Source organism: Melanotaenia boesemani, chromosome 7 (assembly GCF_017639745.1).
Source record: "Melanotaenia boesemani isolate fMelBoe1 chromosome 7, fMelBoe1.pri, whole genome shotgun sequence".
In the NCBI taxonomy this organism is placed as follows: domain Eukaryota; kingdom Metazoa; phylum Chordata; class Actinopteri; order Atheriniformes; family Melanotaeniidae; genus Melanotaenia; species Melanotaenia boesemani.
This window is the reverse complement of record NC_055688.1, coordinates 36335797-36359150: the sequence shown is the minus strand read 5'-3', so window position 1 is coordinate 36359150 and position 23354 is coordinate 36335797. Positions and strand designations below refer to the sequence as shown.

At 41.5% G+C, this 23354-nt stretch overlaps 2 protein-coding genes across 3 annotated transcripts in view; one reads left to right on the top strand and one right to left on the bottom strand.

The window, feature by feature from the left end:
* The window catches only part of polr1a (RNA polymerase I subunit A), a 42746-nt gene extending 32614 nt beyond the window's left edge, over positions 1–10132 (bottom strand). Inside the window, exons 1-11 of one of the 2 annotated variants that reach the window (XM_041990268.1) lie at positions 9964–10132; positions 9620–9728; positions 8409–8504; positions 8122–8271; positions 3405–3515; positions 3180–3265; positions 2181–2272; positions 1096–1176; positions 849–948; positions 283–424; positions 37–198 (exon numbers count right to left, since the gene is read on the bottom strand). In XM_041990268.1, the coding sequence (XP_041846202.1) occupies positions 37–198; positions 283–424; positions 849–948; positions 1096–1176; positions 2181–2272; positions 3180–3265; positions 3405–3515; positions 8122–8271; positions 8409–8504; positions 9620–9728; positions 9964–10040 (1206 nt within the window). In that variant the 5' untranslated portion in view covers positions 10041–10132. Of the gene's footprint in view, positions 1–36; positions 425–848; positions 949–1095; positions 1177–2180; positions 2273–3179; positions 3266–3404; positions 3516–8121; positions 8272–8408; positions 8505–9619; positions 9729–9963 lie in introns of both variants that reach the window. The other variant, XM_041990267.1, reaches the window with a different exon arrangement.
* A 198-nt stretch (positions 10133–10330) lies between these two features.
* Positions 10331–21077, top strand: ptcd3 (pentatricopeptide repeat domain 3). Its single transcript, XM_041990198.1, has 23 exons — positions 10331–10473; positions 11146–11198; positions 12075–12114; positions 12212–12257; positions 12336–12404; positions 12952–13056; positions 13129–13252; positions 13339–13442; positions 14932–15093; positions 15168–15228; positions 15509–15591; positions 15773–15917; positions 16007–16057; positions 16141–16230; positions 16317–16345; positions 17265–17371; positions 17463–17541; positions 17695–17785; positions 17869–17951; positions 18035–18171; positions 18266–18307; positions 20203–20358; positions 20944–21077. The coding sequence occupies exons 1-23, from the start codon at positions 10346–10348 to the stop codon at positions 20987–20989; spliced, it is 2031 nt and encodes a 676-aa protein (XP_041846132.1). The 5' UTR covers positions 10331–10345; the 3' UTR covers positions 20990–21077.
* Positions 21078–23354: the final 2277 nt, after the last annotated feature.

The window sequence follows — 23354 nt, the reverse complement described above, 5'->3', positions numbered from 1 at the left end:
TAATCCTAAGAGCAGAGCTGTGACATGGTGGGATACCTGTCTGACTCCTGGGTATTTGTCCATCATCAGCTTGTCCATGTCGCTGTCAAAGACGATGTTAACGTGGCTCTGCAGGCGGACCCACATGTTGTAAAGTTTGTCTGTTAACGTCTGTCCGGCGATTCCAGCCAGGAAAGTCTGGTCTGTTTGCTCTACAGCCTGAACAGAGCCAGAACAGGAAGTTGGGACATTCACTTCCTGTGTGTACAGGATGATAATGTCAGCAGTAGCCTGCCAGCTCACCTCTGTCTCCTCCGAGTTCTTCTCCCCAGCGATGATGGCCAACAGCTTTCTGATGACTCCGCAGTCCTTCATCACAGCCTGCATGTTGACGGTCTGACCGTTGGTAAACATCTGGTCGCCCAGGCGATTGATTGGACGATACCTGGCAGAGAGAAGATGAGCCAAGTGTTAAAGTCCACTTTCACCTCACAAAATACAGAGATTAAAACAAAACAAAAACATCCTGCGGCTGGACTTGCTTTGTGCGGAGAGGGTGTTTGAAGAAGCTGCATCAACACTTTGGCTGAGTAATATGAGAAAAAGGGCGACACCCGAATGTTTTCCTCCCAGGATTTTATACTTAACAAAATATATTATTTTAAATTATTTCCCTTTTAAAATTACAGACCGTTCGGCTTCATAGCAACTTATCTGCTATGTGCGGTTCTTGGCCTGTAAAACGTTGAAGACCCCAGGTCCAGACTGCAGCTGGACCACTTAACCGAGGCCCTTCTGATTGGTTAGCAATGCGAATGTGTTCCTCCCAACGTGGACACCATCCACACACGTCAGCGCTGATGGTGTACCTGCACGGTGGAACCACCAGCAGCTCGAGGAAGAAGAGCTCAGGATATAAACCGCTCGCTGCCTCCTCCAGTCCCGGAAAAAGACACTTTAGGAAGAAACCTGGAGGCAAAACAGGAGACAAAGCTAATATTTAATCATTTCTTCCTTCCGACAGTAACCAGCGGAAAAGGTATACATGAGACCTGACGACCGTTTTCAGAGAGACCTGATCTGTACAGATTATAACGTGAGCTGGGAGGACTTTACCTTCCTTCTCCCATGTTCTGCTGACGTGCTCTCTGGCTGTACTGGCAGTGAAGTACACTCTCTTTCCAGCCATCGCTTCCTCTGCAAAGAGAAGGGCTAGAAGATTGGTTTCCAGTACAGATTCACACAGAAAAACTTTCATTTACCAAATCTGAACGAAGGGCAGAAATAAAATGGAAAAGCAGGTAGAAAGTAGAAGGAAAACTGTACTTTAGTGAAAAAAAAGAACTTAAGTTTATTGACAAATAATAAATAAATTCATTTAAACTGTCACCAGAACTTGAGTTCAGATACTTAAATTTTCTGCTAGCTATGGAATTACTCGGGATAGTATTAGCTTAGCATCCAGTACTACAGCAAGTTAAGTTTTTCTGGACCAGGATCTGTCCTTTAACTCAGTGGTTCCCAACCTTTATTTTTTGGGGGAATCCCCTTCATGCAAATATTAAAAAGCCATGGATCCCCTGGCCCACCCGAGCTGAATCCATGCTGGTTTCATGTTTTTAAAAGTGAGATTCTCACCATAGATGATGATTCTGGTCCATAAATCCAAAGTTAAATTAACAACATATAGAATTACCATTTTTCTTAAAATGGGGACAATGTGTGGACATTAATCACAAGGACTCTGAATGTCCAAAGCCTCGGGGACCCCTGTGCTCTCTGGGGGACCCCCATGACCCCAGGCTGGGAACCACTGCTTTAATTCACTTATAAAAACAGGATTCTGGGACCACCTTCTTCCACCTACATAATATTCCCAGGAGGAAAACATCCTGTCTTAGAGTGATGCAGGAAAACTAGTCCATGGATTTCTTACTTACAGACTGTAATTCTGTTAAATATTAATACAGAATTTAAATGTAATGACTGGTTTAGTCCTTCTAACACGCAGTTCAACGACCTGTCTGTTCTCTGTTTATAAAGTTATTATTGCTCTTTAGTAGAGAAAAATATTTCTTCTCCAGTGAATTCATTGATATTTTCTTAATTACCTAAATGATGTTTGCTGCAGCCCTGCACAGGTTCTCGTCCCGTTAGCTTACAGCGGCGCTCTGAGGGCTAACGTGTTCAGCGCTACTCACCAGCAGTGTCACCGGCTGTTTGAGCCCCTCCGGTCGGCATGGTGACGATCAGCTTACTGTTGTGCTCTCGGCGCACCGTAGCTCTGCCGCTCCTTCACACACAGACGAGATGATGACAGGATGAGACGGACAGGAAGGAATGTGGCTTTAGCTCAGATCTAAGAAAACTCTGACAACAGCCTCATGACACAAGATGTAACGTCAGCATGATGCACAGATATTAAACCACTTCATTCAAATAGAAACCAGAAGTAGACTAAAGGTCCTTGTAGGAGCTGGGAATGGGGCTGAGACAAATAAAGAGGTCAAACCCCATTAAAGGCTGAGGAGGGAGGGACGGACAAAAATAAATAAATAGATAAACAAAAAATATAGTAATATAAACCATTAAATGAAGAACTAAATACATGATTTTTTTTTAACAAATTATTAAAAGAATTAAATGAAAGAAAAATAATTGACAAAATAAATGAATAAATAAATCAAGTAAATGAATAAAGACTGACTGACTGACTGACTGAATGAATAAAGACTGACTGACTGACTGAATGAATAAAGACTGACTGACTGACTGACTGACTGACTGACTGACTGACTGAATGAATAAAGACTGACTGACTGACTGAATGAATAAAGACTGACTGACTGACTGACTGACTGACTGACTGAATGAATAAAGACTGACTGACTGACTGACTGACTGAATGAATAAAGACTGACTGACTGACTGAATGAATAAAGACTGACTGACTGACTGACTGACTGACTGACTGACTGACTGACTGAATGAATAAAGACTGACTGACTGACTGAATGAATAAAGACTGACTGACTGACTGACTGACTGACTGAATGAATAAAGACTGACTGACTGACTGACTGACTGACTGAATGAATGAATGAATGAATGAATGAATGAATGAATGAATGAATGACTTGGGTCTCTGAGGAAATCTGATTCATCAGATTAAAGATCGAGTAATGAATCTTGTCGTTTACCCGCAGTGAGGACACTTCCTTGTTTTCATTTGGATCTTCCAGAAGTCATTGATCAGGCTGCTCTTCTTCTCCACCAGATGTTTAATCTGACAAACACAAACCAGGATGAAATACGTCCAGTGTGTCCGTCCAGCTTCAAGTAAAGGACGCTTATCTAATCTGCAGCCATGTTGTCTCAGATCATTCCCACTGTGTGTTTTTGTTGGTGTGTGAGTGTGTACTCACAGGTCTGGAGCTCTCTGAACCTTCAGGGTTTACGCCAACTTCTCCATCTGTGAACTCCTTCAAAACCCGCTCGATCTCATCTCCCGTGGCTTTGGGGTTCTCCTCCAGGTGCTTAAACACACAAAAAGTTCATGCATGAGCTACACAAACCAGAACAAAACCACCACCAAGAGAAATGTTTTCCTAACCAGCTCGCCTACAAAACACATGAAATAACATGATGTAAGATTATATAAACCCTGCAAAGTAAACTCAAAGTATCCCTACATGAAACCCAGCGAATACACCCCATAATGCACTGTACCAAAGGAACGATGGTTTCTGATCCAGCAGCAACAAAACTCAACCACAGGAAATATTCAGATATCTTCACATTTGTTTTCAGCCACAATTCCAAAAAAGGAAAAACCCTTTCTATCACCATGATGAGGCATGGTGGCGGCAGTATCATGCTTTGAGTTACTCTTCTTCAGATGGAAGTGCAACAATTACCAGATTCACTTTGGGCCCAAAACCTGAAAGCTGAAGCCTTTTAGTCCCAGTCACCATGTGCCTGATCAAATATGTTAAAATCACTTTGATTTAGAGAAATTAACAGACCTAAAGTTAAAGAGACATTTTCAGTACGTTAACTAGCAGCTGTTCTCCGATGAAGAGTCTACAACATGTTGCAGAACTTTAACTTTTAAATGTTTTTGTCCAGGAGTCTAAAACTCGCTAAACACAGCACTAACGCTCTGACGCTGTCATCGTACAGGACATCGTGCACTGACAAACTTCCGCGTTGTTTGAACGCAAACTGCAATAAATGAGCTAATTTTTTTAACGTGTTAATTTCTTTGTAATTAATTAATCAGAATTAACACATAAACCCCCAATTACAATATAATTAAATATAATATAAAAAGCTTATTAAGTTCAGTAATTATATAAGACATGCCAACTGCAGGCTCCCTGCGTTTAACATCCACTTATGCTTTTACTTTGCTAAAAAAAAATCCTCTGCAGAGCGTCACAGCTAGCAGAGAAAAAAACGCGGCTGTTTTCCTTTTTCTGTCATTTTCATTGTTATGTCGGGCTCAGTGGGTGATCCTTTCATAGGTTTGGCTTAACCAGGACGAGATTGTCATGGCTACTTCATAGCCGGTGTTTTGGAACCAGCAACGCAGGTTAAGATGTCAGAGGATTTTGCGACCTTAAGCACAAGCTTTATCACAGGATTTGTTAAACCTCCTTTCTGGAGTAGCCTGCAGGACAGCCTCAGCTGTCAGATCATGAGGTAAAATGATGTAAAAGGAATGTATGAATGGACATAGCAGCATACAGGCCAACCAGAAGAAGACGTTTTTAGCTTTCTAACAAAACAGCTTTAGCCCACCAACTTCCGTTGGCTGGTTAGCTACCGTTGCTCGGGGTTAGCTCACTTAGCTTTTAGCTACAGGCAGCTCAGAGTTTGATGGGTGTCAATCATCCACCCCCACCTTCACAGTCCCCCTTACAGCTCCACCTCTTTGCCCATTTTTGGATTTTCAGGGACTAACGACATACGTGACGCTACCAAGATGAGATCGCCCAACGAGCATCACTTTTGCTCTTCAGAAACCTGCGGGTGGCGTCACAGAGGCTCCGTCCATCTTTTACAGTCTATGGTTGTGATGTGTTGCAGCTGACGTTGCTCACAAAGAGACTCAGGATGAAAATTAGCTCTGGACTTTAACATGTCTAATGTATGATAATGTGCACTATCCCTTTTTTAAAAATAAACAAATAATCTCCAACTTGAGAAAACTGTTGCTGAAACTGCACTTTTTCTTCTCAAGAAATTTAAGATTATTTATGATGTGTTGTCTAAAATGATAGTTCAGTAAATATTAACATCTTAATAACGTTTATTAAACGTGAACTTTTCTCCATCAAACCTGTTTTGTGCTGTAGATGTTGTGGTTAGTCTCAGCATGGCGTCATGCCTGACATGAATGATACCATTGTCCCTTTTCGTGCCCCTGTAAACCGTTCCCAATGGATGCAGCTACCATCAAGGCTCACGGCATTTCTAATGAGGGAAAATGTCAATGGAGGAAGTTCATTTAAGCATCAGACCTTGACTTCAGCAGGTGAAGTGTCTGTTTCACACAAACAGCAGAGATGTGACGTTCATGAACAAATCAATTCTTACATACGACTCTTTTAAATGAATGATGAGAAGGGCGTGTTGTATTTTTTTTTAGATATAACTTAGGTTAACCCTTAAAACTCCAAGACATATTTAGCTTTTTTTGCTCCACCTGCTTGTTTGTTTTTTTTATCTAAAACTAGCATCAGACATGATGTTTCTCAGCTGTCAGATTCTGAGGCTAAAATGATGTAAAATGAATGTATGACAAGAGAGAGATAATTTCCTGCAGACTGAAAAACTTCAAACCCTCTCAGTGTGTGAGAAATCTGGGTGTCCTTTTCGACTCTGAGCTGAATTTTATTTCACACATCAGAAATGTCACAAAGACAGGCTTTTATCATCTTAAAAACATCGCCAGAGTTCGCCCATTTCTCTCTCTTGCCAGCACGGAGGTACTAATGCATGCTTTTATTTCCAGCAGGCTAGATTATTGTAATGCCCTGCTCTCTGGTCTTCCCAAAAAGTCTATTTCTAGTTTACAGTTACTGCAAAACTCGGCAGCACGAGTTCTGATGAGGACCGGGGGGCAGGAACACATTACACCGGTTTTAAAATCGCTGCATTGGCTCCCCGTGCGCTTCAGGATTGATTTTAAGGTTCTCTTACTTGTTTATAAATGTCGTAATGGTCTTGGGCCTTCTTATTTATCTGACATGTTTTCACATTATGAGCCCTCGCGGACCCTGAGGTCCTCTGGTACCGGCCTTTTAACTATTCCCAAAGTTAGATCTAAAACACACGGTGAGGCCTCGTTTCATCATTTTGGTCCTCAACTGTGGAACAGCCTGCCAGAGAGCCTCAGGGCTGCAGAGACTGTTGATGTTTTTAAGAAGAGGCTCAAGACCTTCCTTTTTAGTTTAGCCTTTTGATTTGACTTTATTCATTTTCTGTTATTTATCTCATCTTATCTTATCTGTCTCATTTATCTATTTTATTTTATTATTTTTTATTATAGCTTCTTAACTGTTTCCATATTTTATCGTTGTTTTAACTGTTTTAACATTTTTAACATTTTTAACATTTTTAACTCCAGTGTTTCTTTATGGGGATCCTAAACTCTGGGAGTCAAGCCTGCTTGGTCTGCCCTCTGCAAACATGGCTTGACTGGCTCCTGGTGTAAATGGGTCCCCAAAAATGCCGTTTCCTCACAGCAGCGCCAAGCCAAAGACAGATATTAAGAGTTTGTGTGTGTGTGTGTGTGTGTGTGTGTGTGTGTGTGTGGATGGGTGAGGGGGGTGGGAGGTGTTTAATCTGTCACATAACTGGGTGTGTAAAGGGCTTATTGTTTTTGTTCTGTGATTTTTTTTTTTTTTTTTTTTTTTTCATTTTAATATGCATTCATTTATACTATGTAAAGCACTTTGTGTTGCCTTTGCATGAAAAGCGCTTTATAAATAAAATTTGATTTGATTTGATTTGATTATGAATAGATGTAGCAGCATAAAGGTCGACCAGAAGAAGAAAGCAGAATTTATTACTAACAGAACTTTGTAGAAATAACACACAGATCAACAGTGACCAAACCTTTTCTCATCTCATCGTTCTCTCAAGTCTTGGCTTTCAGGAGAAAAAATATTGTTATTGAAACAAACACACAACAGAAACTTTTTCCATGTTTCCACTTTTTCCTCATTTCCAGTTATTCCTGCTACTATTTACCTGCTATCCTCACTAAACCAACTCCAGCTCAGCTGCTTTGTGGCGCCACCGTGCATCAGAAACGTCTTCTTGGCTTTATTCCAGCCATAGAGGAGCATTATTTTTCTTCTTTTCACACACACGTAGAACTTTCTGCTCACTGCTTGATCTTTGGCTGCTCCTGATTGGACGTTACCGTCAATCTAAGCTCTCTGATTGGTGGAAAGTCTGACAGGAAGTGGCTTCATCATCATGTCCAGGTCTAAATAGAGGTCTCTTAGCAACATAGTAGTGATGGTGATGTTTTTATGGTGAAATGTGGTAAATAATGCTGTTATCATGGATCATTGTGGATTTACCAGATAGAGTCTCTGAATAAAACTACATTTAGTGGCTGGATTGTAAACCTCCTGGACGGGATAGAAATGCTGGAAAACCTCCGTAGATCCATGGAAAGGGTAACTATCCATCACATTTTGATCAGAATCATGGCATCTTAAATCTCCACAGAAAGCAGCTGTGGTGACTGAACTGTCTCGAAAATGCAGCCAAACGAACAACGTTCTCCGGGAAGAAAACTTATCATATTCCAAGTCTACACTGAAGAGACTTGACAAGAACAAACAGAGACGGGAAAATTGCTCACTGTTATTGATAATGTGACAAAAAACGAAAAAATCTGAAGTGTACGAAGACATACTGTCCGCTCATTATCAGCCAAATGCAGCAAAGTTGACTGGATGTTTCTGAAAATAATCAAAATAAATATTCTGACTCAAACTGACTGATCTGAACTTCTCTTTCTGACGACCGCAGGAGGAAGCAGGTAACAAGCTGAAAACCGCTGCAGTAAACCCAGTCCATGGGTTCCTCTGCAGCTGCTAGCAGCCAGTACAAACCTACCTGGTAAAGAACCTCTTCGACTTTGTAGACCTCCTGCAAGGCCCCGTGGTCCACTAACTTCAGCTGGTTCAGCAGTAGGTGGATGGCAGATCGAGGGCACGTCAACATGTGACACGCCAAACACGAACCACGGATCAGCAGGTACAGTTTCTGATGCAGGGGAGCAGGAATAAAGGCGGTGAGTGGTTCAGCTTCACCACCGCTAAGCATCAGATTCAGCCCAGGTTTACGGAAGGTGCATAAGATTATGATAAAATCAGGACTGTAAAAACTGTGTCAGTGCTTACGTCGAAGAAAAGTGGGTTGTAGACAGGTAGAGGAAGCTCGATGTGTCCAAGGTGTCCTGGACAGTTGTTGAAATCCTGACAGCAGGTTGAACAAACCTGGAGAAAAACAGTTATGTCAGCAATCAAACAAAACGGCTTGTGAACATTATTTTAAAACGTTTTCATTAATTTTCCATGTAGCTTAAAACAACATAACAGAAATCAACACAGCTCAAGCATGGCGTGGCTCTATTACACAACGAGATTAGACAATAAAAATCAGAACAACGATGCCCGTCAGAGACAAACGCCAAAGCCACACGATTAGCAACACTCACCCTTGATGGCTAGCCACCTGTCAAGGTCAGAGACTAAACACACTGACAAGAATGGGCCGTTATTTCCCTGTTTTTATTTCTATTTATTAGTCTACTGTGATGCTCATATTTTATTATGTTTACTGTATTATTGATTTTTCTATTGTGCTGCAGTCACTGATTGAGAAACCAAATTTCTTTTCTTGTGTACGTAAACGCACACTGAAAATTACCATGAAGAATCCTTGATCCTTCACGTGTATCTACTCACCTGCCTGTTGGATGTGATTCATTTTCTCAGACGTAACATCACACACACGAACAATAAAAGCAATGGTGAGCACACCCGTTGCTGTCCCACATTTTATCATAACTTTTTGGTATTAAAACTTCATAAAGGGACAAATAAAAGCAACCTGCAACGACTCCACCACTCTCACCTTAAAGCACACCTGGAGATGCTTTTCACTGTAATATGAAAGCTAATGTTAGCATCTATGTTAGCAAGGAGCTTAGCACCACGTTAGCTTGTTACCACCTCAGTACTTAAATAATGTTAACTCCACCACATTTATTGAATGTTTTCAGCAGAATAATGAGTCACTTACTGACCACAGTTTCTATTAACTTCTGGTTTACCATGACCCACCCCGGTAACATTAAACTGGGACCATTAAACCATCAGACCCAGACCCAGGTGGGTGGGCTTGCCCTGCAGAAGTTTGGGAACCACTGATTTAAGGTGACATCAGTGATGTTACAAAATATTGTCAAATAAAGGGGAAATATATATTATACACAATTCCTTGGATAATAAATTGGGGTGATTCAATCTGACCAAAAGTGACTTGAGACTTGACTTGGACTGGCAAAAAACGACTTGGGAACATCGTTGATATGATCTGAATGCTGTACCTCTTTGATGTCCGCTGGCCCAAGGGCCAGATCATACAGACCGTTTGGGGCCACATTTCCAACAGCATCAAGGAACCTGGAGTTAGTGACAGACTTCACACTCAGCTTCCTGAACAGGGATAAAAACAACAGCGTCAATGTGCTAATTCCACTATAACCCTGGATTATAAAAACGTTTAGTCATTTTTCAGCTATTTACATAATTTTTATAGTAACACCTATAACAATAAAACTGTGTTGTGATGTGTTAATAGCCGGAAAATGATGTGGTACGTTGTCACAAGCTGCGACGTTGTTTTGAACTCGTAAAGTTTCCAGCCACAAGCTAACACGCTACCTCTCACCTTATTTCTTCGGCGGAGTACATGCCAAACGACATGCCCTCTAAACGCCGCCATGGCACTTCTTTTCCAAATAACATTTTTGAAAAATATAAAGAATTTTTTGTGTGTGCGTTATAGATATAAATTCATGGCGCAGAGTGGAAGCACATGCGTCTGATTGCTACTGTAACACACGTGGGATATTGAGAAGAAAAGTTTATATTTGGGGGGAGATACAAAGCACATGACAACGTTTTCTACTGAGTTACGGGACATATAGATAACAAATTACGATGGTACACTACGATATTTATATCTCAGTTTCTTTAAAGTGGATGTTATTTAAGTTTTCACTTAAAAAAAAATAATAATTATTTTTTAACCACCCCTATTTTCATACTACATGGTTTGTCCCTCCCATAATCCTTCAGTTAGTAACAATATGGCGGCTCCCGGCAGGCACTTACGACATTGCATCCAGAGAAACCGACGATTTCTGCTTTTTAACCTTGAACAATTGTGGGGAAACAGGTACGAAGAATTGTCAATAGTTTACTTTAACCAAAATGCTTTTCAGCTGTCTTTTAATATAATGTTATTTATTTATTGCTTCACGAACTGACAGCTGCAGCTAGCATCCTCTGACAGGAGGTCATGTCTTTACGTCGTTTCCTTAGATCACAATACTGGATCAAATAATGGATAGTTGTGTAAAAATGAAGCTGCTATAGTGGTGGTCAGTCGAACAATTCCTGACCTGTTCAAAAGTGCACGTACTGCGATTTATTTAACATACTGTAGTCTTTACATTTACGCCATCATTACTGTGCATACGTTTTACATGCACACCTTACGGTTTTAGACGTGATTTTGTTTTTATTTCTTGCTCACAGTATCTGAGTTGGGAATACAGTTTGCTTATTTAGACATTAGAGATCGTCATTACGTTTGACATAAGAATCTTTGAGATTTTCTGAAGAATCTAACCTAACAGAAAATGTCATCTTAAAAGATATAGTTCTGTAGGTGCAACATAAAATTCTGTTACCCATCAGTTTTGGTGTCTTCGTTATGAGATTTAGTTACTGTAAATGTCTGTATTGTTAAGTTTGCATTTTTCGTGATTGCATTTTTAGGATTTTGGTCTCAGAATTTGCCAGCCAGAGCTCTTCATTTTATCTTACCAGTGTTTGTTTCTTTTAGGAGTTTTGGTTGTTTTCCAGCTCTGCGACAACAAGCCACAGAAGTTACTAAAGGTAAATCAAAATCAGGGGCTTTGTTAATAAAATTAAGTCAAGTATACTTGAATTCCAGAGGGTAGGTTTTGGATAACATAAATGCAAATGAATATTACTTTAAACAGTTGTAGTTGTCAGCAGCTGTCTGGTCTGTACCAATAACTGTGTCACTCTTTCCAGCCTTACTGGCGTTATGACAGCCACAGCAGTCATTACGCTGTGCATGCATGGGTTCTCGCCAGGTAGTCAGGCTTTCTACCACAGTCCACAAAACCATGCTTTTTAGGTTAACCGGTGTTTCTAAAATTTTCCCAGGAGTGAGTGGTTGTTTGTCTCTGTAATGGACTAGTGATCTGTCCGGGGTGTACCCATCTCTCGCCTCTTAGCAGTTGCAATAGGTTTCAATGCCTCCCATGAGCCCGAATTGCAATAAGTGGGTATAGAAAATGGATGGATGGAAAGAACATGGCTTCAGGTACATGACAGTTATTCTGAACACACATTAATTCTGCTCTGGTCTACCTCAGGAGGTGGAACATGAGAGTTCTGCACTCACAATCCACTGAGTAAGCAAAAGTAAAATGAAAAAAATAAGTTAATTGAAGATGGTCTGAGAGTCTCACAAAACTAAATGAACTTACAGGAAGGATGTGTGGAGGGAAAAAAAAGCCTGATACAGCTGAGAGACACTCAGCTGGTAAAAAATAATTTTCTAGGCTGTGAAACTAGACTGGATTCCCCTAAATCTGAGGATTGTACTGTGGAAACAGAACGATGAGCATCCACAGAGCCCATCATTTAGAGCTCCATGACACGACACGGAAACATCAGCAGAGCTCTGGGATCTCTGCTGCTTCTTGGTTATATTAAAACAACCCTTTCTTCACGTTTTAGAGCCGACTGAGTCTGTTGTCGTTCCCAGGAGGAAAACATGGTACGTGTTGACGTCTCATTTCCACTTCTCGTCTGTTTGGTGTAAAACGTTCCTTAAACAAGACATTTTATCAGTACTTTTGCTTTTTCAAAAACAGGAGCAAAGAAGCAGTTTTGGAGGCGCTGGCTTCAACTGTCAGCAGGGTGAGTATTTACGCTGTTCTTTTAATGAAGCAACATGTTTGTTTCTTATCATTTATGAAGTTTTATTTTTCCCTCCAGGATCCCATTGCCTATCCCTACCAGTTCCAGGATGATCCATACCTGTCTCCCAGGACTTATTATGAGTCTGTACGTAAATAAACAAAGTGATAACTTTTGTTTATTTTCTATTTTTCTTTCTTAAATGAGTCTTGCCAAGTTTTTTTTTTTCTTTGATTAGTGGCGTTAATTTTTTGTTAAAATCCAGTTTTATTAAAGTCGACTTCCCTTAACTCTTCATCCATATGGTGCGTTCAAATGCACTGCTAATGCTTTTTAGCTCTCTGTGCATCAAGTGATGACCATGGCAGAAAAATGAAGGGATTAATATGCAGATGTGAGTCATCACTGTCGCTACGATGCAGATATGATGAGATGTGTTGAAAGGTGGGACTTTATTTATTTACGTATTGCTCAGGGGTGTGCAGACTTTTGGCTTTCGTAACTTACTGGGAGTTCGTTCCTGGAGTTCAGGACCCTTTTAGTGACAGAGAAACTACATTTTCTGGTATTTTTGCTCAGATTTGTTTTTAATGACATTTTTAATGGCGAATGTGTGTGTAAGAGCGCCCCCGCCTGGTGTGGCGGTGGTAGTGCAGTGTGAGGTGATACGATGTGTTTGTCTTTCTGCCTGCAGAAGCTGTACTCTGTCTCCCAGGAATCCGGCAGATCTTCAGCCAAATGGTTTGTCAACAACAATCCCAAGTTCTTCACCACAGACTTTGCTGCACCACACATACCTGTAAGAAAAGCACATGCAGGGTGGGCAGAGATGGCACGTGAAGCACGATTAACCAGGTGTGTGTTTGTGCAGTGTTTGATGCCGGAGTCCGTGTCACTGCTTCTTGAGGAGGTGAGCGAGGAGGCGCTGACGGAGCGAATTAACCTGAGGAGAATTACAGCAGCTGTTGACATGTACGACCAACTGCTGCAGGCTGGTGAGATCACACACAAACACTGTCTTCCTCCAGCAGAGGTCCGTGTCGTCCCTCTACATCTCCTTCCTGTTGCCTCCCTCTCCCAGGCACAGCAGTCTCCATGGAAACAACCCACGACCTGCTGGACCTCATCTGTTTCTATGGCGACAGGGACCCTGTGGAGGAGGGGGAACAACAGACGGAGGACGCAGTGAGTCAATAAATAAAACAGATATTTACTGGTACGTTTGTTTTTTTTTTTTTTAGTTTAAACATTTAAACTAAAGCAAGAACAAAACTCAAGTTTTCACTGAAAAACACATTCTTGCACCTCAAAACTATAAAATAATAAATTAATAAAGTGGCTCAAACCCAAATCAGCAGAAAATAAATTAGTTATATGTCAGCGTGGACGACAAAAAGGAACAAACAACTTGTTAGAATACTACTAATACTGGAACAGAGAACCAGTCAGCTGGACCTACTGGCGCTCTCTACTGGTCAGCTGATCAGTCTGAACCTGGTATTTCTTGGTCAGGAGGAGGTCCTGGGGCTGAAGACCTCTCTGATCTTATTCCAGGAGGAGCAAAATATTTCAGAATGGCTCCTGCAAAGACGAAACTTCTCAGTTAAACACATCATGAGCACATGTTCTGACTTAATATTGCAGTGGTGCTGCACCAGTACAGAAATTCCTCATGTTTTTATAATAAACATGATGTACAGCATCACCTCAAAGCACGAGCCCAGTCAAAGCCGTCTCTTTTATATTTACACATTAAAAGAAATAAAAATAAATGCGTGATAACGACCACCTGATGTCACAGGGGATTAAAACTGGTTAACTGGTATCTATCTGGTCAGATGGTTTAACCTGGATTTCTTTTTGCAGTCATAAACACTACAGTTTAAACTGCACATAGTTCAGGTTGGGACGTTATAAATAAAAAAAAGTACCCGGTTAAAAACTGAACTCAGCTGTAGGAACGGAGGCAGTGATGTTTAAATGACAACTTTAGAGCCACAATTCATTTTCTAGAAGAATAATCCACAAAAGTCCGGAATCATCAGCGGTAGACACACACGCATGTCAGCCGCTTAATAAATTCCTAGTGCTGGTTATAAAGCTGTAGCTGCACAGTAAACTCAATCATAAGTTTAACTGAAAGTAAAGTTAAGAGTCAGTCTGTCCGTTCACAAGCAAAATGTTCTTTTTATTTTTGACCATTTTCATGAATCTTAGTTTATGAGAACATAAGTCCTAACCAGCTAACCAGCCTTTATCAGAGGCTAACCCAGCTAGCTAGCAGGGCAAACTATAAACACCACAAGCATCTCTTACTTTTATCCTCTGACCATGTTTCTGCCTCCGTTTTCTTCTTCTTACATTTTTCTGCCCCACTAAAACAACTTCGTCTTGATGCTGTTTTCCATCCAAATCCTCGCTAACTGGACTGACACCTGTCAATCATTGTGGTCTGCAGACGTCACTCACTGCGTGATGCTGGAGTCACCAGAACACCAGCCACATCTGAGCCTTTCGGCCTTTTTTATTCTTATATCCTACGTTTACGTCTGAGCAGTAGAAATCTCCTCCGATGAGGAGGAACTTCTGCGCTTGCATAGTCTGCTCATAGCGTGAAACGTCTGACGTTAATGCTAACAGTGCACGAACGCTCAGGTGTGTGTGTCGTGTTCAGGAGGAGGGCGGAGACGAGGCGAAGAGACAAAGGGTGAAGACACGTCAAGCGACAGACGTCCCGAAGACCTGGAAAGAAAACAACAACGCAGAGAGGATCTTCAACCTGCTGCCGGAGAGAGACGCCCGGTGTTACTCAGCTCTGATCAGAGGGATGGTGAAGGTAGGAACTGGCTCCCCACGTCGCTGCTGCTTCCTGTCCAGCCTCCGAGATTTATTCTGCCCTCCTCTCCACAGCACGGAGCCTACACAAAGGCATTCAGCACCTACGTAGATTTGCTCAACAACAGGCTGACGGGTGAGTTTAAAGACACGATCTGAGGAGGAATTTTCCGAGTAGAAATTCTGGCTTTAAGTTTTAATCATTTCAGTATTCATTTACGGATCTTGATGCTTTAAAAAAAATTGGGATCAATTTAAAGTGAATTAATTTCTAATAGAGAAGCGCTGAAGCTTCGTCAGAAATGAGAAACTTCCAGGTGATTTTACAGTTTAAAGAAAACCAGTAAACACGTTACTGTTACTGGGTGATTGTTGGCGTTTGTCCCAATAAAACGTTGGTAACCTTCTGTCTCCAGCTGACGTCCACACCTTCAACGCTCTGATCTTAGCAGCTCCAGATGTCCGAGACAAGTACAACGAGAAATGGGACCTCATTACCGTAAGCCCTCACACTGACATCAGACCTCCACACACACCTTCATGTCCACACTTCAGTCGCATATGTTGGACTGTTGGATGACCCGTATGGTCCTGGAACTGGTGGAGATTTAATTAATTTAAACACAAAGAATCTGGAGGCAGAAACTGAGTTTGTGTTGTGTTTCATCATTCGTCCGTAGGAGCTGTTGACTCAGATGAATCAACAGAAAGTTCGTCCCAACCTCCAGACTTTCAACAACGTCCTGATCGCTCTGAAACGCTGCGGATTTCTGGCCAAAAGTCAAGCTCTGCACACGCTGAACGAGATGAAGGCCCTGGGCATCGGTAACTGGAACAACACACACACAGCAGGATGTTAAATCCCATCATTTTATTTCTCTTTGGTCCCCATGCTGACTGACATGTGTGTTCAGCTCCCAGCTTGGCCTCCTACAACCACATCCTGACCATCTTCTTCAGACCAGGTACGGCTGAAATCACCGTTAAACTGTTAAACTTTGCTCTGGTGTTTACTGTTTGTGAGCTGCGTGGTTTTGTTCCTCCTCAGCTTCCTCCGGCCCCAGCAGCGCTGACATTTTACAGGAAGTGATGAGGGAGCTGGAAGGAAGCAGCGTCACCTGCCGGGACCCCAAGGATGGTAAGTCCTGCTGTGTGAGGCTTGTTAAGAGACGCAGCCAAACCACTGCCTGGTACTGACTGGATGTTTTCTCTCTGCCTCCAAAGTTTGGTTCTTCACCAGCGCAATGAGAGTCGTAAGTCTTTATTTTTATATTTTTATATATAATTATGAGTTTTAGTCCTCTTAAAGCCATGAAAACTTTTTATTTTTCTCATTTACACTCCTCTCTATCCAGATTCATCCAGGTTTAGATTTGTTTGCATTATTATGATTAATAAAAAAAAAATAATAATAATAAAAAAAAAATTATATGAAAACAAAATGAAAACAATAAAAAAATAAGGGAAAAAGACAGAAATAAATAAAAAATTATAAATATATTAAAATAAATACATAAATAATAACAAGCATTAAACATAGAAATTTAAGAAAAAAAAATAAAAATACTGGAAGCTTTTTTTTTTTTTTTTAAGAAGCTGTAAAAATTAAGATTTTAATTAATTAAAATAAAAACTGCATCCACCCAGTCATTAACACCTACATTTATTTACAGTTAATCCGTGTAAAGACATTTCTTCTCCTCGCTGCAGTTTCATCCTGCTGATGTTTTTTTATTTTTATTTTTCTGTGTTTAAGCCATTTTTAAGTTTTACTCCATGTTTTATGCTGTAAGACCTGGAAAACGTCTGGTTTTAGATGCTTGTTATAAATAAAGTTAATAAAGCTGCTCGAGGCGTCCGGACCAACAAGCACATATAAAACACAACACACACACTGCAACAGGTAAATAAAACTAACAGATGGAAAACTCTAAAGCTTTAAATCCACCAAAAGAGACCAAGTTACTGAGCTTGAAGGTTTGTGGAGGGCGTTCTAGGACCATTAAAATGGTTTTCTTTCTCTCTGTTTAAAGTCTAACAGGAACTATTTCTCTGCACGTTCAGGAATGTGGCAGCCATCTTTTTTCAGACTGAACTGATTCAACGATGATCAGATGCTTAAACATGCTAACGAGCTCTACTTCTCCGCCCACATGTTTTTCTTTTGCTCAGTGTCTGGACAGTAAAGATCTGGATCTGGGTTATAAAGTGCAGAGTTTAGTGGAAGTTGGAGAGAACTGGAGGCTGCTGGGAAATTCCTACCAACAGAGTATTTACTAGTAAGTTAGAACCTTCAGCCAAGTGCTCCTCTGATACGATAACAGCGCTGATCTTCTGCTCTACCTGGGCACACCTGCCTTTCCTCTGCAGCAGCCGCTTCTTCTCCCTGTTGTGCATGATGGAGCACATTGACGTGGTGTTGAAGTGGTACAGACGCCTCATCCCTTCGGTCAGTACGACGCTGCAGCTCTCCTCACTTTACAGCAATTATTCTGATTTTATTGATTTTTCTGTGTGCAAACATGCAGACATGTGCATTTAACTAGAAAACCTCAGCCTGTAACTTCTACTGGGTCTGGCTTTCTGTTGTTTCTGGTTGTAGCTTCACTACCCCACCTCTCAGGGAATAAGGGACCTGCTGCAGGCTCTGGACACAGACAGCCGCCTCGACCTGCTGCCCACCATATGGAAAGGTGAGTTTGATGAGATGCACTGGCTCCACCTTTGAATGAAGATGGGTTTCTTTGTAATCTGTTGTATCTGGGGTGTTTTCCAGATATCAAAACCTTTTGCCAAGACAAGTTTGAGCCGGTGGAGGAGCTGCTCGGCCTGATGAGCAGAGACAAACACAGTCCTGAGGTCGGGGAGGAAGACAGATGTGGCAGCTGCAGCTCATTTTCATCCAGAAGCTAAAGCCTGAGTGTGGATCTTTGTGTGTGCAGGTTCAGGAATCTTTTGCTGAGTGTGCTCTGGATGTGAAGAGCTTATTTGATAGGATGCCGACTCTGGAGTGGAGCGGCGCCTCCCTGTCGCACGCCACCACGCTGCTGCTGCGGGCCAACAAGACCCAGCAGGCCTGGTGAGACAAACATCTGGAAGTCTTTCTCCTGAGCTTCCACTGTGTTTCGACTTGGGCTAAATATGCGACGTTGCCTCCTTTTCTCTCTCTGCAGGGACATGCTGCAGCTCTTCAAGGCCAAAAACAAAGTTCCTGCGTAAGTCTGCCCCCAAACCGCTGCAGGGTCGGGACTCAGAGCCGGTTCTGAATGACCCCGCTGGTTAAAAGTAGTCTGATTACTGATTACAGTCACAAACTTTTCAAGATCTTTTATTTATAAATGTAATATAATTTATTTCTATTTATTTAGTTTTTATTTAATATTTAACATTTTTAGATACATGTATATATAAAATATATATAATAGATATATTCATATTATTAATGTACATATTTTTATTTATAAAATGTAAATGAAATTTTAAAGTATTTAACTTAATTTTCTTTATATTCTCTATTTCTAATTTATATTGAATGAATGTTTATTTCAAACATGTTACAACATGGAATTATTACATATTGGAACAAAACATATTTTTATTTATTAACATTTTTAGTTTAGTCTACATATTACACATTTACACTTTCATTACAACTGTTACGACCCAACGTTAGGGGTATGAGGAAGGGCGTAACAAAGAAAATGAAAGCGATGTGGACAGCTGGTAAAAGTGTCATCAAGCACATTTTATTTGCACAGGTGTGGACCAGAGAAGAAAACCTGTAACAAAAAGATACAACCAGGTGTTGGGGTTAGCAGAACTGCTGAAACAAATATACAAAACATATCCCAGGACCCACGGAGTGCAAACAACGACATAACTAAACTCGGTGAGGGAAATTAAACCAAACAAAAAACAGCAGTTCCATAAACTAGCGTGACCGTTGTCACAAACAAAAACCCTAAACTAGCCCAACACCAAAAAACAAAATTAAACACAATGGCAGAAAACAAGTGTAGCAAGGCCTGAAAGTGTATTACAAAAAGGTACGTCTAAACTAAACGGACTATTCTACCGTTCCCCCACGGGGAACACACGAGCAGCCAGGAATTGTCCTACTGCACACACTCGAATAGTCCACCATACAACAGACAACCAAGTAGCACAGCGGACACCCAGTAGACCAAGCTACCAATTCGGCCAAGCTCGGAGACGAAGCTACCTGCGCTAACCAGCCTCGCTCCTACACAGTGAACATGGTAACTAACATGAGGGGAAGCACCCTGTGCCAATCTGGCTTCCCCTCCCGACTGAGCACTGCAGAAGCCTTTTCTGTCCTGGCTTCCACAGAACTGCAGCCTGGTTGGCCGAACGTGCAGCCAATCAGAGGGGAGGAGACAGGGGTGCGTTGGAGCCAGCCACTCCAAGCAGAGCTCTGAGCCAGGCAATTACCTGCAGAACGAGCCGCAGCTGCCTGCAATAAGCAACGGCCGTAACACATCCCCCCTAAAGTTTCTAAATCCCCTCAAGGATTTTGAAACACACACACACAATCACAAAAGAGGCCAGCGCTTTCCCCACACACACATACAAACAGGTAGGGCATCACCCCGCCACTACCACACACACGATGAACCACCCGGCCACCACAAAACACCAAAAAGGGCCGTTGGCGTGTTCACCTCCATGTTCTAGAATAGAGGCACCACAGGCAGCACAACTCAGGAGGTGAACGAACTCTGCCACCCAGCAGCCAAAGATCACACTGGATCTACAAAACATTTAATCCCAGGAATCTGCAGCGGATCAGAGGAACTTTTCCAGATCTAGAAGTTATTTTAAATGTGCATATGTGTACATCTCCACATGTGTGTGGAAATCCTGACACCTGAACGGCCTCAGCTCATCGTACAGACGGAGTTCGGATAAGTCAGAAAAATATAAAAGAAGTTAAAATAAAAAATTCAGTTTTGTGGACAAATCAAGAATCAGTTACTTAATATTTTCTTATTTACCAAATTTCTCTCAGGGGCCAGATTGGACTCTGTGGTGGACCGGTTTGGGCCCCCAGGCCGTATGTTGACCATAGTAACCCTGTGTTTCCTTCCAGCAAGGAGCTGCTGAGCGACTTCCTGTCAGAGTGTCACAGCAGCGGTGACCCCCAGAGGGCGGTGGAGCTGGTCCAGCTGTCTGCAGCCTTCTGCCTGCCAACGTCAGAGCTTGCAAGGCGAACGATGACCGAGTTCGATCTGACCGAGGAGCAGAGGTGAGGGCTGTACGCGAAGCATGCCATAAAATAATATAGCAATAATATAGTAAAGTAACCAAAAAGTCTCATTCCAACGAAATCCCCTCTGCTCTGTAAACAAAAACATAAACCCTACATATCAACTCTGGATTTCTCAGAGTTTTTCTACCTGTTTTTCTTCAACCTACAGCCTCATCCCATGCATACAGAGATTCCTCCTGATTCTCTGAATCTTTTGATATTCTACATTGTGGAAGGTGGATCTTCAAAGTCTGAGAAACATTTTTCTGAAATTGTTCCACAATTTTTAGACCTGGTTTGTCTCAGATTGGTGAACCTTTGTCCATCTTTCCATCTGAGAGACTCTGCCTCCCTGAAATGCTCCTTTTATACCCAGTCATGTTACTGACCTGCTGCCAGGTAACCTGGTTAGTTGTTCACTGCTCCTCCAGGTGTTTCTGGTTTGTGCCAGTTACTTTTCCTGCCTTTTGTTGCTCCTTTTTTAGAGTTGGGGTTGTAGAAATGGTTTAATCCACATTGACGGTTCTTCCAGTTTGATGATGTGGACATTTTCTCATCCTGTCTCATCTCTGTCCCGTCCAGAGCCGTCGTATCTGAGCTGGAGGCTGCAGCAGAGCCCTCTGAATGAACGAGACGACACCAGATGAACAACAACACTCAAAACCTACATGTTCTGTGCTTGTTTGCCTGTATAATAAAACTTGACATAGAAACAATCTGTGTTTCTTTGTTGTGTCCACTAGAAGTCTCTGTTTCTCTAGAAGATGCTGGCAGAGCCACAGCTCACTTAGACTAAACTTTAAAAAAAAAAGAAGAAGAGGAGCATCCTGGGCTCATAACCAACAAGACTGATAAATTCACCCTCAGAGTCTCAGATACTCCCTGACCAGTCAGTCTGTGGCCTGAGGGGATGCACGTTTCTCTCTGATAGTTTACCAACTTCCTCAAATTACTGACAAGCTGTTTCCTCAGACTCCTGCTACGCCATGTTGGACTCCTCTGTCTCCTTCCCGACTTCCAGCAGATTAAAAGACTGATGTAAATAATGAAATGCGGCAAATTTAAACATTTTATATAAAGCAGGAACAATTTATTGTCATGTCATTTACCAAAAGGTTTCAGGAGATGGAGCTTCTAGTTTAAGGAAATTGAAGCAATATTGAACAAGAAAAACAAGATTAAAGGAGCTGAAACATCAATCAATGTAAAGGATTTTAAATTATTTTTACCAGGTGGAGGAAGAGGGGCCTGTATGGGAAATACTTATGTATTATAACCAAATTTTATTATATATAATGTACATTATGCATATTGGCATCATATTTTTCTAAAATGTCTATTTTCTTATCTTTTTATTTGTGCTCGTCTCTTTAAAGAGACAAAGGCTGCATCCGAGCAGATGCAGCAGTAAGGATGCGCCTGCAGGTAAAGGAATACAAAGTGTTTTTATTACCTGCCCGTCCAGACGAGACGTGATGTCATCATAAACATCTTTGTTAAGCTGAGCAGAGAATTGTCAAAGTTTATATCAGTGTAAAAAGTGTGATCCAGGGGTGTCCGATGTGTGGCCGGGGGGCGGAAAGATATTATAGGGAAGCTGGAGCAGGTGAGAAGCAGGTACACCCTGCAGGTCACCAGTCCATCACAGTCCCGTCCCCCCCCCCCAGCTGAGGCTCGAACCAGCGACCAGAAATGATATAAAAATTCTAAATAAAGGGAATTCATCAGTGAAAATAACTTATGAAAATACATAAAATGAATAAATTATAAATTATATAAATGAGGCTTAACGTTGAAACTGCCCTTATTTTCTCCAGAAATATCAGGTTGTTTAGAATGTTTTCTTAAATCGTTCATTAAATGTCAACATCTCGATAATAAAACATCTAAAAATCTGGATTTCCAGGTTATTCTTTGGTTATTTTACTTCTCTGACCCACTTCAGACTGAATATCGCTGTATGTGTCTGCTGGACTAAAACGAGTTGCTTCAACGTCACGTCTTTACCTGTCTGAGATGTTGAAAACAGGGTGTGTGTGAACAAGACAGCACAGGTGTGTTTCTGTGTGTGTGTGTCCCGATCAAATTGTTTTCCCCTCCACCAATCATCAGCCGAGCTGGCAGCACGACCAAATAAGGAGAAATGGGCTGAAGTGAGCTGAGGGTGTGGCCAGAGACGGAGTTGATGAACAGAAAAACTGTCTGAAAGCAGCACAAGCTCCCACACACACACACACACACACATGCGTGTGACCTTGCAGGTTGTTATTTGCATGTGTCATTTAAATACACACACATATAATCCCTTCCACGCTCCGGCATTCCTGATTTATCTGATGACAGGTTTGTCTGAAGTTAAAGGAAAAGGCTGGGATCACAGGACCAGTTTCCCAACAACGATGGAGAGTTTGGAAAGTTTGTCCTCAGCAAGCCTGAGGAAAAAAACCCAAACATTCCTTTCTTTCACTCCTTTACTAAACCAATGTTAATCCAGGAGGTCAGAGAAGGTCAGAGGTCAAATCTGTTCATAAGCAGGATGTGATGATGCTTTTTATTATGGCCATTTAGAACGTCCAGCTTTCAGGACGTACTAAGGACGAAGTGCATAAATAAGTGTGATAAAGTTAATGTTTCTTCTTGACAGGAGGACAAAAGGGGCTTCTGAGCAAGAAGCAGAAGGAGGAGGAGGAGTTTTACAAGTGGACAGCAACTAACAGGAAAGAAAATTCCCTGAAATTAAAGTTATATAAAAAAAGTCTGGCTTCACATCGTTACTATGGTTACGCTTTCCTCCAATGCATTTTGCTCTCATGCTACAAGTTTTATTGAGTCAGCCAATAAAAAAGGACAAAATATAAATTCATATCATAATTTGGATTCTGTTGCTATGACGTCTAGTTCCTTTAATGTTGAAATTACAGCTATATGATTGTTTCTTTATGATGTCAGCACACATCATCTGCTTGTGGTTATTTATTTACGCACAGCTCTGA

What these genes read in the sequence shown, in the direction of transcription:
- ptcd3 (XM_041990198.1), top strand. Translation starts at nt 10,346, where the DNA reads ATGGTTTGTCCCTCCCATAATCCTTCAGTTAGTAACAATATGGCGGCT. An exon ending in GACCATCTTCTTCAGACCAG is followed by an intron (nt 16,058 to 16,140) that starts GTACGGCTGAAA and finishes GTTCCTCCTCAG; the next exon opens with CTTCCTCCGGCCCCAGCAGC. An exon ending in AACAAGACCCAGCAGGCCTG is followed by an intron (nt 18,172 to 18,265) that starts GTGAGACAAACA and finishes CTCTCTCTGCAG; the next exon opens with GGACATGCTGCAGCTCTTCA.